The sequence below is a fragment of the Micropterus salmoides genome, unplaced genomic scaffold, assembly GCF_014851395.1.
Source record: "Micropterus salmoides isolate LMB-PRFRI ecotype aquatic unplaced genomic scaffold, ASM1485139v1 Ms_hic_scaffold_9, whole genome shotgun sequence".
Classification (NCBI taxonomy): Eukaryota; Metazoa; Chordata; class Actinopteri; order Centrarchiformes; family Centrarchidae; genus Micropterus; species Micropterus salmoides.
In genome coordinates, this window is record NW_024044681.1 from 14944470 (window position 1) to 14961063 (window position 16594).

Genomic DNA, 16594 nt, shown 5'->3' on the forward strand with positions numbered 1-16594 from the left:
AATATCCATAGCAGAGACTGAACAAGCGCAGGGCTCACAGTAGCTTTCAAAGAAGTAAAGCTTATTTCCTTCGAAAGTTAAGATAAATCTTTCTACTTTTTCCAAGTAGCCTCACACTTTTTCCTTGGTAGGCTAATCTTGTTTTCTGTTGGAACAAGGAATGCTTCTTGTATGGCATTTCTGATTGGCTGCTGTTTGTGATCAGTGATGACACATAATAAAAGTTGGTCAAATGTCTAACCGCTTTTTTAACACTCATCAATAGAATTTAATCTAGTTAAATCAAATCTGTTCTTTGGCATTCAATGTCATTTTTCAATGATATAACACATAACAATAAATAAATAATAATAATAAAGGTAATAGGCATAGACCCAATACATAAAGAATGCATATATAATCTAAATATCAATAAAATAATAATCAACATTAATATTCAGGAAAGACACTTCCCTGCCACAGTCTACACAAAGGTTAGAATCACTGGTTTAGAGGTTAGCTTGACTCTCAGCCAGAGGACTAAAGATCAGTTCCCACACTGCCCAGTATGACTGTAATGCGTGCTGTACCTCTTAGGGGAATGGTCTACAGTTCCACAGTTCTACAGGCGAAAAAAAAGGCTGAGGGGAGGTCTGCATGATTTACATGACACAAAGTCTTGCTGAATCTCGCTCTCCCTCACCGTTGTTGTGCTTGCCTCTCGGTCTCTGTGAGTGATGTTACACTGCCAACAGATTGATGGATCCGATCAGACCTGCTGGGCTGAACTGCAGTCAGCTCCTATTAAAGATTTTACGGTCGCACCCGACACTTGATCTAACACACAGAAAATGCATGACAACACTGATGACTGAGACATAATGGCTGTAAAAAAAAAAGAAAAAGTAACACACCAGCATGGAAAGGGTGCTGACCTCAGCAGGATAAAACAGTTGTTTTGTTAGAGTTTGCACTCTAATGCACTTGTGATGCATCAATAATTTATTTAAGACAAAGTTTCCTTTTATCAGGTCAAAATGAAACAATAATATCCTGAGATTTCCAACTTTCATAATGTCTTGGTTGTTTTGTTATTGCATTACACCCTTATGAAGAGATTGTATAAGAAAACTCTGCGTCAAAGAAATTATTGATGCATCAAGTCCACGAATATGCTACAAGCTTTTGTCAGCAGGATCTTCCATAATATGGGAACACACATATGTGGCATATGTTCAGCCAATGAGGTGCATTTGATCCGTTTGCAAACACTGAAGGGCGTACACCCACCCACCCACCCACGCACACACAAACAATCACACACACACAAACAATGTACCTAGCTCTTTTAGCAGGGAGCCGTTCTCTGACTTTAATCTCTCCTTTTTCTTCTCAGGACTACTCTTCCTCCTCTCCTTCCCTTTCTCCTTCACTCCATTCTGCTTCCTCTTTTCTCCCTTCTGGGTTTTCTCTGCAGGGAGACACAGAAGACGGACTCAGGTTAGGAATTAGTTGATTTATTCAATTTAAGCTTGATTTAGCTGTAAAGTGTCACTGAGCCTGGGGAAACGCTTCCTTTCAGGCAGAATTTGAGTGAGAAAGTTGCACAAGAACCTTAAAGTTAAAAAAAGACCCAAACTAAACATCACTAATTACTGAGAGTTTTTCAGATTATTTGTTGACTTTCTAGGACATTGTTATATTTCAGCTAATGAAAATAATTAATCGAGATAGCTTTTTGACATGTGGATGAACACAAATAATAACATGGATAGTTGGATTAGGACAATAGGAAAAAACAAATAGGAAAAACAATGGAGAAACAGTAGCGTATTTGGTGAACTTGAAATTAAGAACAGTTTCCACACATTAATACTCCCGTTGATTGGGGTATAGGCCCACAGAACTTACTCTTCACAAAGTGCACAAAGAGGCCTGTGACTGGCAACTCTAAGTCGGAGAAATGTTTTTACAGGACATCATCATACTGTAGGTGAGCACTCAGCTGAAGTCATTCTTAAACGCTGGTACAGGTTGTTTAGCCAATATGTGGTTGCAGAAAAGGGATGGTGTCATTAGCCAAATGTGATTCGCTTCCCGATGAGGTTTGGTGATAGAGCCATAGTTCATCTTCAGTGGCACATTTACACTTCTGCTTTACCCAGATAAAGCCCAGGTCGCATGTTAATGCTTTTTGTAAAGGTTGTTTAGTATTCTAGTTAAAGTTTGAAGGAAAGGCTCAAGACCCAGGTCAGATTCAAGACCCATGTGGCGTTAACGAACCATACCTCAGTTAGCCTCTGAGTTAAAACAAGAAAACAAAGACTAATCACAGGGTTCCTGGTTATCTGTGGGTGTGGATGCACTGTGTTGCATGTTCTTGTACTTCTTTAAGTGAAAATCAAACGATTTTTTGAAAAACAAAAAACAACACAACCGCAACACTGTCCTACGCACTGCCAGATACTGCCTCTCAGGAAGAGACCACGCACACACTCTTTATATACACACACAAACACATCAGGTGTGTGTTAGTCTTCAGGACTATGAGCATGCTGACACACTCACTGTATGACATGTAACAGAGTCCTGCAGAGAGCCTTCCTGCAGCGAGCTGTCCTCTCACTCCAGGAGACCTCGCTCTCTCCCTCCAGCTGAGTGTGTGGCAGGTAACACAACAAACACTCATAGGTAATACATGATCAAAGACTAAATAAGAAAAACACCTGACAGTATAATACAGTCTAACACACTACTCCTGCAATAAATACTAACTTAGCACATGTTTTAATGTTGCTGTATATTGGTGAGATGTCTACGAATCACCACCATTGCTGGTAGTTGTAAATTAAAAAACTGTAAAAAACAATTGTTTGTTAACAAACCACTACAAATAGGTGCAATAAAAAAGCTTATTTACTCTACAGTTCCTTGTATCTGGGGTTAGCAGCGGGGTCACTGCAGGTCATTTTCCTCTTTAATAAAATTTACAAATATTATATATTTTAATCATACAATATTATAAATTATATTTATAAAGACTCTTATATTGTTTTACTTAATCAAGGCAGAATTTAATAATTTAATGAATGATTTTATTAACATTAATGATACATACAAATGAACAGTAAATTATTAAATTCCCTGGTATTATTACATATTTTCAGGTAACTCATTTACAATTATTCAATTAGCTCTGCAACCAGCTAATTATATTCATTATAGATTAATCTGGATTGTTTTTAAAATTAACTGATTATCTATAAAATGTCAGAAACTGTGACATTTTATTGCTTTATATACTTGTTCACAGTTTACATAGGAAAAACTGGAACCGGAGAATTGGTGGTTTGCTTGGAAAAAACTGACCCAAATGATTTTTCAGTTATGAAACTGGCAGATTAATTTTCTTTAGCTTGAACCAATCGATTAATTGACTAATCATCTCAGCTCTAAATTCTATACGATTATTATTTATGACACCATTCTATTGAATGAAGAATAACTGATTATTTCTGTTCTCTGCATTTAACAGATACAAACACATGCACACTTAACAGACACAGACACACTGCCTGTAAGGAAACGATGCAGTCACACTCCACTGACTCTCACATATACTGCACAGTGATGATCTCTTTCCGTCTCTCTTGGAGTTGGGATGTCTTGTTGTTATGGCTCCTACTGTTTACACAATCACATAGTTCTGACTGCATGGCTCACTAACTCTCCTGCTGCTGTTAACATGTTTATACATTGTATGTGTCTGTGTATGCATGCATTGGTACAGCAGGTTGCACCTGCCGGTTTATTACAGCTATACTGTGTTTTAGAAAAGCTTATTTTATTTGTTTATGTGTTTGCTTCTCTTAGCGGTCACTATATTAGGACAAATTTCTTTTTAGATTTTATTAAAAATTCAATAGCAATTAGCAATAGCAAATAATCTGGTTATTCAAAAACTGGTGAACATTAAATTATATACATCTATGCCACAAAAGATTCTTGTGAAAAAGGTACAATTTGTTTGTTTTTTTAATTCTCATGATGTGCAGTATAATAAGCAGCTCTTTTGAATGTCACTCTCTTTTCTTCTCTTTACTTTCTGCCCTCACCACCAGATGACCCTGTTTTCCATAAACTGTGGTAAACGGCATCCTGTTACAGCAGGAAATGAAACATGGTGTGGAAGGGTATTTTTCATTTCAAATCTGTAAACAAGAGCCGCTAGCATACAGCCATGATGGCGGCTCTGCAAGGCTGTACTCAGGCACAGCGGCAGGGCTTTGAGCTAAATGCTAACACATGTTAGCATGCTAACATTTTTTAATAAGCACTCAACATGAACTAGGGCTGAGGCTGTTGTTATTAGTTTTGCAGGTATTTGGTCAAAAAGTTTTAAACAAATTAATTTATTTTACCTGATGATGGCGCTAGATGAAAAGTCAGACAATATCACAGATTTTACAATTCATCCTGGGGGGGGACTTTAATGTCTATACCACATTTAATGGCAATCCATCCAGCAGTTGTTGCAATACTTCAGTCTGGATCAAAGTGGTGAACCAACTGTTGGACTGACATTGTCACCCATATAGCTGTGATGCTAGAATGACTAAAATAGTGTTTCGCTTTAAGTAAAAGCTTTGGTATTAAACTGCTGTTCTGTAGCTTACAGTATAGATTCTTTTAAAATTGTGTGCATGTTGGTCAGTGGAGTACATGACTACACTGTGTGTGGCTGTCACAGCCAGCAGTAGGCTGTCCTCATGCTTGCTTTAGCATGGAGGAGCAGGACATGCAACAATGGAGCTGAGAGAGACCAGAGAGAGATTTCACACTGAGACGACCCTCTGTGTGCGCGTGTGTGCGTGCGTGTGTGTGTGTGTGTGTGTGTGTGTGGAGAAGAGACTGTGACAGTATAGTTCACTAACAGTATAATACTTAATATCTGGAAAGAAAGAAACACAAAATGAACGAAGAAAAGAACTTGTGTGTACTGTATGTTCATGCGGGCCTAAAATGTTTCCATTTTTGTTTGGGGATACTCATGTTTTCAAAGGGCTTGACAATCAATGTGCCTTAAAAAAGCCATTGCTTTTTGGTCTACTGTGCTAAATATTTCCAGTTCTTCGGACTGTGCGCATTTGCATGGTCAAGTTGAACAAAGGTGAATTCAGCTGGCTGGAGCTTGCACCTTGAATTTGTCTGTTGAGGGAGTCTCAAGAGTGAATTGTTTGCAGAATGTGTGTGTAATGTGACTGTACTGTTGTGTTAAAATTAAAATCTGACAAGTGGAATTACTGTGAAGGTGGCAGGAGTACTGTATGAAACTGTTTTAACTTTATAAAGAGATTTGTAAAAGAGTGCAGGTATATCTACCAGACATTTTTCCCCCTTTTTCCAATTTATTTTATGGCTGTTGCTGAAATTGCGGAGGCCATTAACGCCATGGGAATCTTTGAGGAAGCTCCCAGAGGGAACACAGCTCCTAAATTGTAATTTCTTTCTTTTTTTGTTTTGACAGGAGGACCATCTTATCCTCTGATCTCCCAGGGACTATTCTTCAACATTTTCCCTATTTTTTCCCTAATCTGATCTTGTTCTTTTATATGTTCTACAGCTTGGGAAACCAGTCTTTGGGTTTTCAAGGACGCCTGCAGTCTCTGCTTGAATGTGTGGAAGCTTTCCCCCTGCAGGTTGTAATCTCAGCACAAATCCAACTCAGCAGTGGAAACCTTTAAAAACATTTTTTTTTGTCAGATCTGTGCTTTTTTCCTATCTTTTGTCTTTACATTCTGCTGTTGCCTTTCTCTCCATATCTGCAATATTATCCTTCCCTCCAAAATCCCTTCCCCTTCTTGTTTAGAAGGTGCAACAGCATCAGGGGATTCGTCTTTTTGAAGTGTGTGATTAATTTCCCCTCTTTCTAGGTGCACTGAACTGCAGCGTGTGATTCTGTGTGTGTGCATCCACTGTGTCCCATTTCTTACCTGAGCTCATTAGTGCACTGTGAGAAAGTTTTTTTTTTCCTCCCCTACTGTCTTTTCCTCCCTCTCTCTTCTTCCACTCTTTCTTTCATCCCATTACCTTCTTGTCCCTTCCCATCCTCCTCTTCCTCCGTCCTTATTTTCTCTGTCTTCCTCACACACGCACACACACACTTGCTGAGAGCAGATCAGAGAGGCCAATACTAACCACTGTCAGCTTGTCACAGTTCGGTTTGAGCCAGAATGTAAATGTAGTGCACTTCCTGCATAACAATAATACTTTGAGTGTGTGTGTGTGTGCGCCCTTATACAGAATATAACTGAACCTGTATATTTTATGTGTATCAATATGTTTTCTTCCAAAGGCATAAAAAAACATCGTCTGAAGAATTATGTGCTACAACACAGCTACAACTATATAAATGTCTGTCCACAGGTGTGCATAAATAATAACAATAATGAATAAGTCAAATTTTTACCAATATGACAAATAATAGGTCATCTCGGTTTTACCTAAGAATATTATTGCTGCCAAGGAATAGCTTGTCAAAAATGAACTTAGACTGATGGAAGCTTTGTGTATGATATATGATTTCTGTTGAAAGGCCCTTAATGTCAAACCAAAGTATTGGTCTGATCTACTTGATAAAGTACATACATTTATATTTTTATATCTTATACATTTAAGACACATGGTTTTGTTACAACACCAAAGGCTCCAGGGATGACGATGGTCAGTCAGTTCCACTTTTGTCCAAACTGACATATCTCAATGACTAGTATGGCTTGCCATGAAATTTTGGCATTCATGGATCCCAGACAGTGTATCTGATGACTTTGGCGATCGCCTGACTTTTTCTCTATCACCACGTTGAGGTTGAGGTTTGTGGTTATAAGTGAAACAATAACAAAAATCTATAGGATGGATTGCCATAGGATGCTTTGTAATAACATTGGTGACCCATCAACTTTAGTGCTATCATCAGCTCAGAAATTAAACACTGTTTTCTAAGATAGCTTGGACATACACTGTGAATGTCCCCAGAGTGGATCCCAAAGTGGCTTTCAAATGGACACCACCAGGAAAAAGGAAATGAGGCTGATCACCTGGCTAAGAACAGTTCAATTCAATTCAAAAATACCAGCTAGACTAATCAAATTCCCATCAGCCTCAGCTGTACTTTGGGTTTAGTGCTAATTAGCAAACGTTAACATGCTAAAATCTTGACTAAGATGGCAAAGAGCTGAACATCAGCATGCTAGCATTGTCACTGTGAGCATGTTAGCATCCTAATGTTAGCATGTAGCTCAAGCGCAGCCTCACAGAGCCAGTAGTTATCCGTAGTCAAATAATTTACACATTTGGTTTTGTTGGAGTTTTTTATCACCGTGCTGAGTTTGTACTTATGTTATCATATATGAAATAGTTGCTACAGAATGATACTAGATAGCATAGAATCATGCAGACTTCATGTACTTTCAGCATCATGCTTCTTTGACTGCATGTATGACTACAGGGATATTGCCCGTGTGCCTGTCCGCCATGCTGGTATCATGCTAGCATTCACAAAGCATGACGAGAGGAGCCCTCAACATGACAGACAGGCAGATAAACATGACAGACAGACAGGTGGAGCATGACAGATTAAGTACTATGAGAGACAGACAGGCGGACAGAGGTTTGTGGAGAGATGTGTGCGTTTTCCACATGGAAACCAGCCCGGAGGGAGAGGAGGGGAGGAAGGATATTGGTGCTGGTGCACAGTAAGCTCAGGGTATCTGCAGGTTTCTGATTTTACAGCTAGAATTGGATGTCAGAGGAGTTTTAACAGCCAAAAAACACATAATATAGGACTGAGAATAAAAAAATAAAAAAAAGTCACCAGTGTGAGCATGTCCATTTATGTAAGAGCCAATATGCATTTGGATCAAAGTCAAAATGACCGACTGGAGTGCAAGTCAAAACTGACGCAGTATACTGAGGATGAAATGAGTAAACCGATCACTTTTAATTAATATAGCCTTTTTTTAGTTTTCTAACTCTTCTTTAACCAATATAACCATCTCCATATAATTTGTCTGTAGTATTGTTGCGGAAAAACTTAATGCCTGTCAGTGTTTTCAGTTACTTTTAGTGTCCTAAAATCAGAAGGACAAAAGAAGAACAAACTGAGACAACCGATGGACTGACTGAAACTGAATGTCGGATGAGACAACCAACATAAGAGAGAGGAGACAAAAAGACAGAGAAAATATAACCCTTGGGAAGATACTGCAAAAGAGAGAAAAAGAAAGAAAGAAACAGATGGAGGAAAAAATACATTAAGGAAGAGGATGAAGAGAAATGAAGAGTGGAAAATAAGAAAGAAAGATAAAAGAGGCAGAGAAAAAAGGTAGATACAAGGTGAGGGACACGACAAATCATTAGAGCAGACAACCTCATCCTTCACTCTCTGGTGCTCTCACACACCCACACACACAGATACACACACACACACACACACACCAACTATCCTCTCTAATCTAGAGTGTGAATAGATATGGCTGTTTAGTGCCAGCAGCACAGCTCCCAGTACCTGATGGCCGCAATCTGCTGAGTCAGGAGCTATGCACTGTGTGTGTGTGTGTGTGTGTGTGTGTGTGTGCGCTCCTTTAGGAGTGTGAGTGTATTAGTGAGAGACACAGAGGGAGTTAGAAAGAGAGTGAAAGTGTTTGTAAGATTTAGTGGAGCGCATAGATGTGTGTGCAGCCTTCCTCGGGAATGATGAGCACTGCGAACTGAGCACTCTAACTGCACACACGCTCCACAACAAAGCCACAGGGGCAGGCTGACAAGAGTTCAGTATCATTACCATGCCAGCGAGACGTCACTGGTATTACCATGACAACAAGCTTTCACTCTCATCGCCATCACAGCTGCAGGTCACGACTACTGAAACAAAACAGGGTTCTTTAACCTTATCGAAGACAAACACAGGTCACTATTTTTCACAGCTATAACAACAGCTTGAAACTTTGTTTAAATGATCAACTTAACAAGGCTGTTTATTCAGCTGAAATATATCTCAAGATAAGCTTTTTTTATTTACTGATGACCTAACAGAAGTTGTTAATGCCTTTATCTTTAATCTGTCCAGGAAGTGTTGGCGGCGTCCTCTGACTGGCAGCTTTTTCCGTGGTGAGAGCCTATAGCCTATATATGTGCGGTGCTGTGCTCTCTTTGTTGACTTCAGCTGCTACAAAATACAGCTGCAAGGCTAACAACATATTCATTAAAATATGACAACATCCCACTAGCTTTTAGAATGGATATTATTGTTTTACTGCTACGTTAAGGCTCTCCACAGTCTGGCCTCTGGTTACATTGCTGAGCTACTGACCCCATGTCACCATGTATACCAGAGCTGGCAGCAGATGCTCCGATACAATCTTTCTAATCTCCAAAAGCTATCTTTATAAAAATGCACCATATAATTGTTTATAACTCTGTTGGTCATTTACAATTTTATGTTTCTTGTTTTAACCATCATTGACTGTATTCTTGCCTTTGTTTAGTCTATGCTGTGTATAGTTGTTTTAATGAATGTATACATATTTTATTTGTAAAACACTTTGTAATACTGTTAGAAAGATGATACATGTATAAAGAAAAATTTTATTCATTATTATTATTATTATTATTATTATTATTTTTATTATTATTATAATTAGTAGTAGTAGTAGTAGTAGTAGTAGTAGTAACAACAATTAGTACTATTACTATGACCACAATTAAAACTAGCTGCTGTGGAAAGTGCTGTTGTTTCCGGTGATATGACAATAACGCAAATGGTCCAAGGAGGTAAAAGACAAATGTAGTCAACTCTAGTGGTGAAAATACAAGTTTTACATAATTAAAATGTTAAAAACCTATTCCATTTAACCTGGTGTTACCACTAAGATTATTAATCTCATTTTGAGCAGACATCTAGCAAACACAGCTCAACTCAACCAGCCAGCATCATCCTTCCTGTTCTCCATCACAGAGCAGCTGCATGAAATGCATCGAGGTCAGTCATCTGTGCAGAGTGGATGGGAAATCGAGCTCCATTTATGTGGATGGCGTGTGTCACAATATTTGGCCGAACTATTATTCCACTGCTCTTTGCTGTGCAGGTGTCAAGTGTGGCCTGCTGTGCAAAAATGATGACAGGCCATTTCAAAAACTGTCCACCCACTACACTCAGTCAACAAGGGTTTGGATGTAACCGTTATGCACTTGAGCTTTCCAGATTGTACTTTTTTTGGGGGGTGGACAGAGTGTGTTGGCGGCCTTGGCTACAGTGGTAGAGTGGGTGAAAGTTAACAGGTTTTTACATTGGTATGTTTAGATGACTGGAATTAGAAAAATCACCACAGACACATACTCATGTTTTCTCTCTGTCTTACCTCCATCAATGTCCTCTTCCAGTAGTTGTATTTGCAGGTGGAAGATCTTCTCCTGGAGGTCACACAGAGTGTGTTTCATTTTCTCCCTCCGCGTCACCATGTAGCACAGGTTACGAACCTGAAACACAAGACATCACTGTTACAATATACAGGAATATACAGGACAGAGGTGCGACACAGGCAGTGTTTCATCTTGTCTCATCTCATCATGATTTCGTACAGCGACGAACATAAACCTGACACTGAACAGCATAAATATAAGCAGACACGTGCATACAAATACATGCAGATATATATTTTGTTATGAATATATATAAATCAAAAAGTAAGACACACAGGAGAGTTAACAGTTGAAATTGATTTTGTTCATATAAAAATGGATCCAGTGTTTAACATGTGAGGGGCTGCTCATAGTGACAAAGTACCACCTGCAGCTCTACAGACCTTTTAAGGCTATTTTAGTTAATTTTTTTGGTTTTATGGGACATACTGTTTTTTTTTTCCTCTTTCAGTGCGATCACAACCCCAATTCTATTCGATTCAATTGCTCTGTGTCTGCTAGATATACAGTATAAACAGGCAAATATAGTATATAGTAAATTATAATGCAATGCAAAATATGTTAGAAGTGTGTGTGTTTCCGTTTGTTTTAGAGCCCAGTGGCAAAAAAAAAACTTTGCATACATCATCACATCCAAAGTGACCAAAGCCAGATGTGTCTTAAGGTTAAAAAAAAAGATCAATGCACAATGCAACATCAGAGGTTTATGTGCACCCTGTAATGAGACAATCTAAAAGTACAAAAAGTAAGAGTAAAGAAGCGACTTCCTGTTTCATGCCAGTAAACTGGATCCCAAACTCTTCTTCCACTCAGACCTAAACTCCAGCTGAGCCCTCCTGCTCCTCCATATTGGCAAATTACTATCATATGGCAGTGTAAGCAGTAAATGAGTGTGTGTGTGTGTGTGTGTGAGTGGATAGAGTGCATGGAGCTGGGAGATGGGACATGTGTGAGTGTGCATGTTTATGTTAAGCACATAAGGATGTTCAAAGTAAAGCTGTGGGGTGTGTGTGTGTGTGTTTTGCTATTTGGAATTGGCAACACATAAAAGAAAAGAAGGCAGAGAGAGAAGAAAGCAAGTGAAGAAGCTAAGAATGAGACCTATAGAAAGACAGAAATAGATAAATAGAGAGAGACAGGTAGGGGGAGAGGTGCAAAAGGCTGAGTAAACAAGATTCAAAGATATAGAAATAGAGAGCTGAAGTGCAGTCCCCTGGCAGCTGGAGTTGATAAATGCCAACAAAAGCATTTTATTTACAGATAAAACAGCAATTACAGAGTAGATACCCATGCTAGCTTAGAATATGGACAGAAAATTCCAGGTTTCTGCTGTTCCATTAGCTTCTGTAACTCTGAAGCTAGGAGAGCAGAGGGGAGAAGAACCAAGAGCTACTAGCAAAGAAAGCCATGACCAGAGACCAGAGTCCAATTGGATATCTGGCATTTTGAGATAATCAGCATTGGTGATACCTGCACTCACAAGGCCAATAGATCATCCTAAATGAAAGCAGATCTAATTAACACAATTACTGACTATTGTTAAATACATATTGTTATTCTGTAGAGAATAATGCCGTTGAATGACATCACTTCTAACAAACTGTACCCTACCCTCACTTAAACACCAGTCACTTTCTGAAATCTACAGCATAACCCAATGCATTGTTCTATTTCATTAATAAATAAAAAATCCAACTAAAAACAACATGTTACTGGCTAAGATAACCATGTATATCAGATTGCACCCTGCCTGGGATAATGGAATTATACTTGACTTTTGTTTGTTTTGATATCAGCATTGTATATTGAGCATCGACCGCCCTGCTCTCTAAATATTGCTATTGGCCATCGAAAAACCCATATCAGTTAACCACTAGCATTCAGCGCCAAATTTAGTCTCCACTAATTTTGATAAGGACGGGGGAGAGACAGTTTAATCTGACTGTACTTTGACCTGCAAAATTAGTCCAAAAAGTTTCTCCAATGTCAAGATAGTTTGAGTGAAATTGGTGGGACTGACCTGCTCGATCAGGAAATGTTGATTGTTTATATACTTTTACCTTTATGTACTGTGACTACACAGTAAATAATCCAAGAGGTATGATGAATGCTCTTTCTTCTATGGGTTTATGCTAAAGGCTAGGTTATGTTCGAAAATAACTAGTGATTACAGCATGTCGTCCAAACTAAGTTCAGTGAATGGCCACACTCAAAGGCAGGCTGACTATCCTAACGAAGGGCAAGAGGCAATAATCGTTTAAATATAGGGCGACGAGCACACACTTTCAGACAATCTTTCCTTCATAGAGTTTTATTCAGCTGTACACATGAGAAGTGCCAGAAAGAGTTGTGTAAATACTGAAAAAAGAAAAGCTTACAAGAAGTTCAAACCCTGCATACTTTCTCACCTCCACACATCTGACCAATCGCTGTGTGAAGTGGGTGCGATTGCTGGATTGTCAGTTTCAGAAAGTTACACAATTTGTGAGAATATGACCCGAGAGTGAGAGGAAGACAGAAAAACACACACAGCACTTAACAACAACAACTTAAAGCCTGTAAATATTTTTACAACACTATGTACACCACAATATAGGTTTATAGCCGTTTCATGTCCCGATAGGTGCCATTGTATGTTGGGTTCAAAGCAAATAGCTTGGAGCCATTACAGACACTGCTATTTACATACCAGACAAAATAAGTGATCTCAGTTTCATTTTAATGTACAGAACATACTGCGGTTTGTTTGGGCTGTGAAGATTTCAAGTTTGTGTACAGCTGTGGTTTTCACTGCATGTAATATCCAACACAGTCATGACAACAGAGTAACTGGAGAGAGGTAGGAGGAGGGAAGTAGGGAGAGAAACTAATTGGGTCCAAGCCAGAGCACTTGAATCCCAAACTAACAAGCCTGAAACTGGATCTCTGCCAACTGGATTTCTCTTACAATGGTAAATCAGTAATCATGTGTCTCTAACCACATTGGTGTGTGTGTATGTGGCAGCATCATGCATGTGTGAGGGCTGAAGATCTGCCATGTTGCTAATGGGAGAAGACAGACTATGTGTGTGTGTTTGTGTCTGTGTATGTGTGTGGAGTGTAGGAGGGCGCAGATTCAGGTATTAAAGAGACAGACATACAAGGGAATACAGAGAGAAACACATAATCGGAAAAATATTACACTGGTGGGAACACAACACGTAACAACACCATAGACTGGAACTACCTGTAGTTTTAAGTGTGCGTTTGTGTGTGAGTGTGTGTATGCTTTTGAGAGTTAGAGAGGCTGAAAGAGAGCAAGGCCTGTATTAGTTTGCATTTGTGATAAAGACACAGAATTCATTCATGTGTTTACTTAAACAGAATGTGTGTGTAGGCATGTGTGTGTATGTGTGTTTGTGGGTGTGCATGTCCAGCAGGCTGTTTATCCGTTGGTCTTGATGGATTCGTCAGCCTGGCCTATCTGACCCATTCCATCCGTGTTAGAGCGGTGCAGATAAAAATAGCTGCTCAACTGGGACACAATGTGCAGAGCCTGGCTTTGATTAGGACACCCTGTGTGTAAGTGTGTATGTGCGTGCGTGTGTGTGTATGTGTACCGTTTTCAAAAACAACTACCTCTGCCTGGACACATGACAGGGGAGTGGAGAGCAGGATGGGAGGTAAAGAAAAGCAAGAGCGATGAGAGAGCAGTGGAGTTTGGAATAAAATAACAACCTGTCTGTTTATGTTTACTTTCTCTCATTTTTATCTCATCCTTCACCCCCACATTTCTACCTCTCTATTTCTCCTCCAAACTCTGGATATTAGTGAAGTGGGAGATATCATATGAGAAGTTGGAACATGGAGATGAAACACAAATATTTAATGACATTGAGTGTATTAGCTGGAGGAAATGTACTTTTATATTTTAGTAAATGTATGAGTAAATCAATAATGAAACAACAAACTTCTGTTCAATAAGAATGGTCTACTTTACTTTGTCGTGACTTTTCATAAGTTGTGGGTTTTGTATTTTGGCAAAATAAAGATTTCACCAATTTCAAGCTTTGCTGTTTTAAATACAACCCCAAAATATTGTATATCAAATGGTAAACTCAATTTTAAGACAAAATCCTTGAATGATAGGACGTATTCTTTCTTTATTTGCTTTTCTGCAAAATTAAGTCTTGAATGGTCTAAACTTTAAGTTGAACGAAGAGAGGACAACATATGTGTGTCGACAACATTCAGATTTATATTTTATTCATTTTTGACATTTGATAAATATCAGTAAATATGTGGTGAAAACTTTGTATGTTGTGCTAATTTGTTCCATGCTTAACTTGGATTTGTTTTTATGTTAACACCCGTCTTTAAACCAAATCTTTGTTACATGGCAGTCGAGTGTTAAGATGAAGCAACCGGAATTTAATTTCTTGCTCCCTTGGCACAAACAGCCTCTGACCTTTTCTCACTCTGTCTCCTCTGTCTGTCAGAGCATCCTGCCCTTTACCAACTCTCTCCTTTGTCATTCTTTCCTACACAATTTAATCGCCCATCCTCCTATCTGTACTGAAACATATTATCCCAATAATTTATCTGTTCTTCTGTCAGTCTTTTTTATGCCTCTTTAACTCCATCTGTCTTTGTCCTGTGCTGTCTGGAGTCTATTCATTCATCCTGAGCAGCTATGCATCTCTGAATCAGCTGACACAGCACTTCTCCGTTTTCTGGTAAACCAATGAAACCAAAGCAAAACAGCACTTTTGCGTCAGGATGGAAAAGCAGATGAGATTTCATTGTTTTCCTTCTGATAAAGAGAGATGTTACTGTGGTTGCAGTTTATACAAGTATCAATATTTTTACAAGCCTGGTAATCAGGAACAACTATTTGTCTCTGGCTATCTTCTCCAGCCTGAAGAGAAATGACAACATGCCCTACTTTATCCTGAGAGGGTTTCATCTAAATGCGAGATGGGCTGTGAATATAATGTTTATGCACCGTGTCACATGTCATGTCAGGAAATGACCATGCAGACAATTTCCTCAATGATATTGTGAAAATCAACCATGTTGGTGTCAGTGAAGAAGGATCACATGCTCAAAGAAAATGTATAAATGTGTCATTTTTTTATCAATTTTAAACAGATTTTTTATTGACCAGTTTAGGTGAGATGTTTGCTTGTTCATGGCCATTTGTTGTACCATCTGGTTATGACAATGTGACATATTTGTAGACATTGGACATTCATTAATTTGGCCAGAGTGAATTAAACAGGTAATTGACAGGTAATTGCTTTTTTCACAGGCGGGCCAAACAGATGATTTAAATCACTGGCTGAGATGGAAGTCATAAAATAAAATCAGCAAAATGCAATGAGTAACATTTAAAATACACTAAAAAATAAAAGGTGGTGAAATGACCCCATTATCATTTTTGGAAAATGCTTGAAAGCAGGAAACAGCTGAAAGATGCATTCCTTAGTTTCTCCCTCTAACAATCCATCTACTACTCCTCGTACTGGTTCATCCATCCTCCCTCAATCCCTCGACGACTGAACCCACCTCCTTTCTATCTCATCCATCCATGACACGACAGGCTGGAGATAATCAGTATTACAAGTGTATTAACTGTGCTGAGCAAGGCCAACGCCTCTCACACCACACCATCAATATCTCTCTCTCTCTGTAACCTTCACACTGTAAGGCTCTCTCATCCTTTCTCTCTCTCTTTGCTCTCTGTCAGTATGTTATCACCTCTCTGTGCACTCACCCCGTTTCTCTTGTCCTGACAATTAATGCAGAGACAACCACACAAATGATCATAAACAAACTATATGCACACATGTTCACTTGCTCACTGTCTCTCTCTCTGTCACACACACACACACACACACAGGGCATGTTGCCCTCCTGCCAGACACCTGTTGATGTAATTAGTGGTTGATGACAGCCAGTGCTCTGCTGACCACTGTGTGTATGTGTGTGTGAGACAGTGCTAGAGCGGGGGAGAAATTTCCACACAAACTTCCATCTAAATAATTCACACATTTTAAGCACATTTTCATGTCGGCAATGGAAATTACTACCAAACTACCGAAGTTCAATTGATACTGGATTTCTTTGGGGCCCATACTAACAAAAATGTTTTGGT

General features: G+C 39.0%; 1 protein-coding gene across 2 annotated transcripts in view; it reads right to left on the reverse strand.

Annotated features, from left to right (window-relative positions):
- Positions 1-16594, reverse strand: part of jade2 (jade family PHD finger 2) — a 192873-nt gene that overhangs the window by 23171 nt on the left and 153108 nt on the right. The window contains exons 11-12 of one of the 2 annotated variants that reach the window (XM_038707523.1): positions 10398-10515; positions 1319-1450 (exon numbers count right to left, since the gene is read on the reverse strand). In XM_038707523.1, the coding sequence (XP_038563451.1) occupies positions 1319-1450; positions 10398-10515 (250 nt within the window). The remainder of the gene's footprint in view (positions 1-1318; positions 1451-10397; positions 10516-16594) is intronic. The other variant, XM_038707524.1, reaches the window with a different exon arrangement.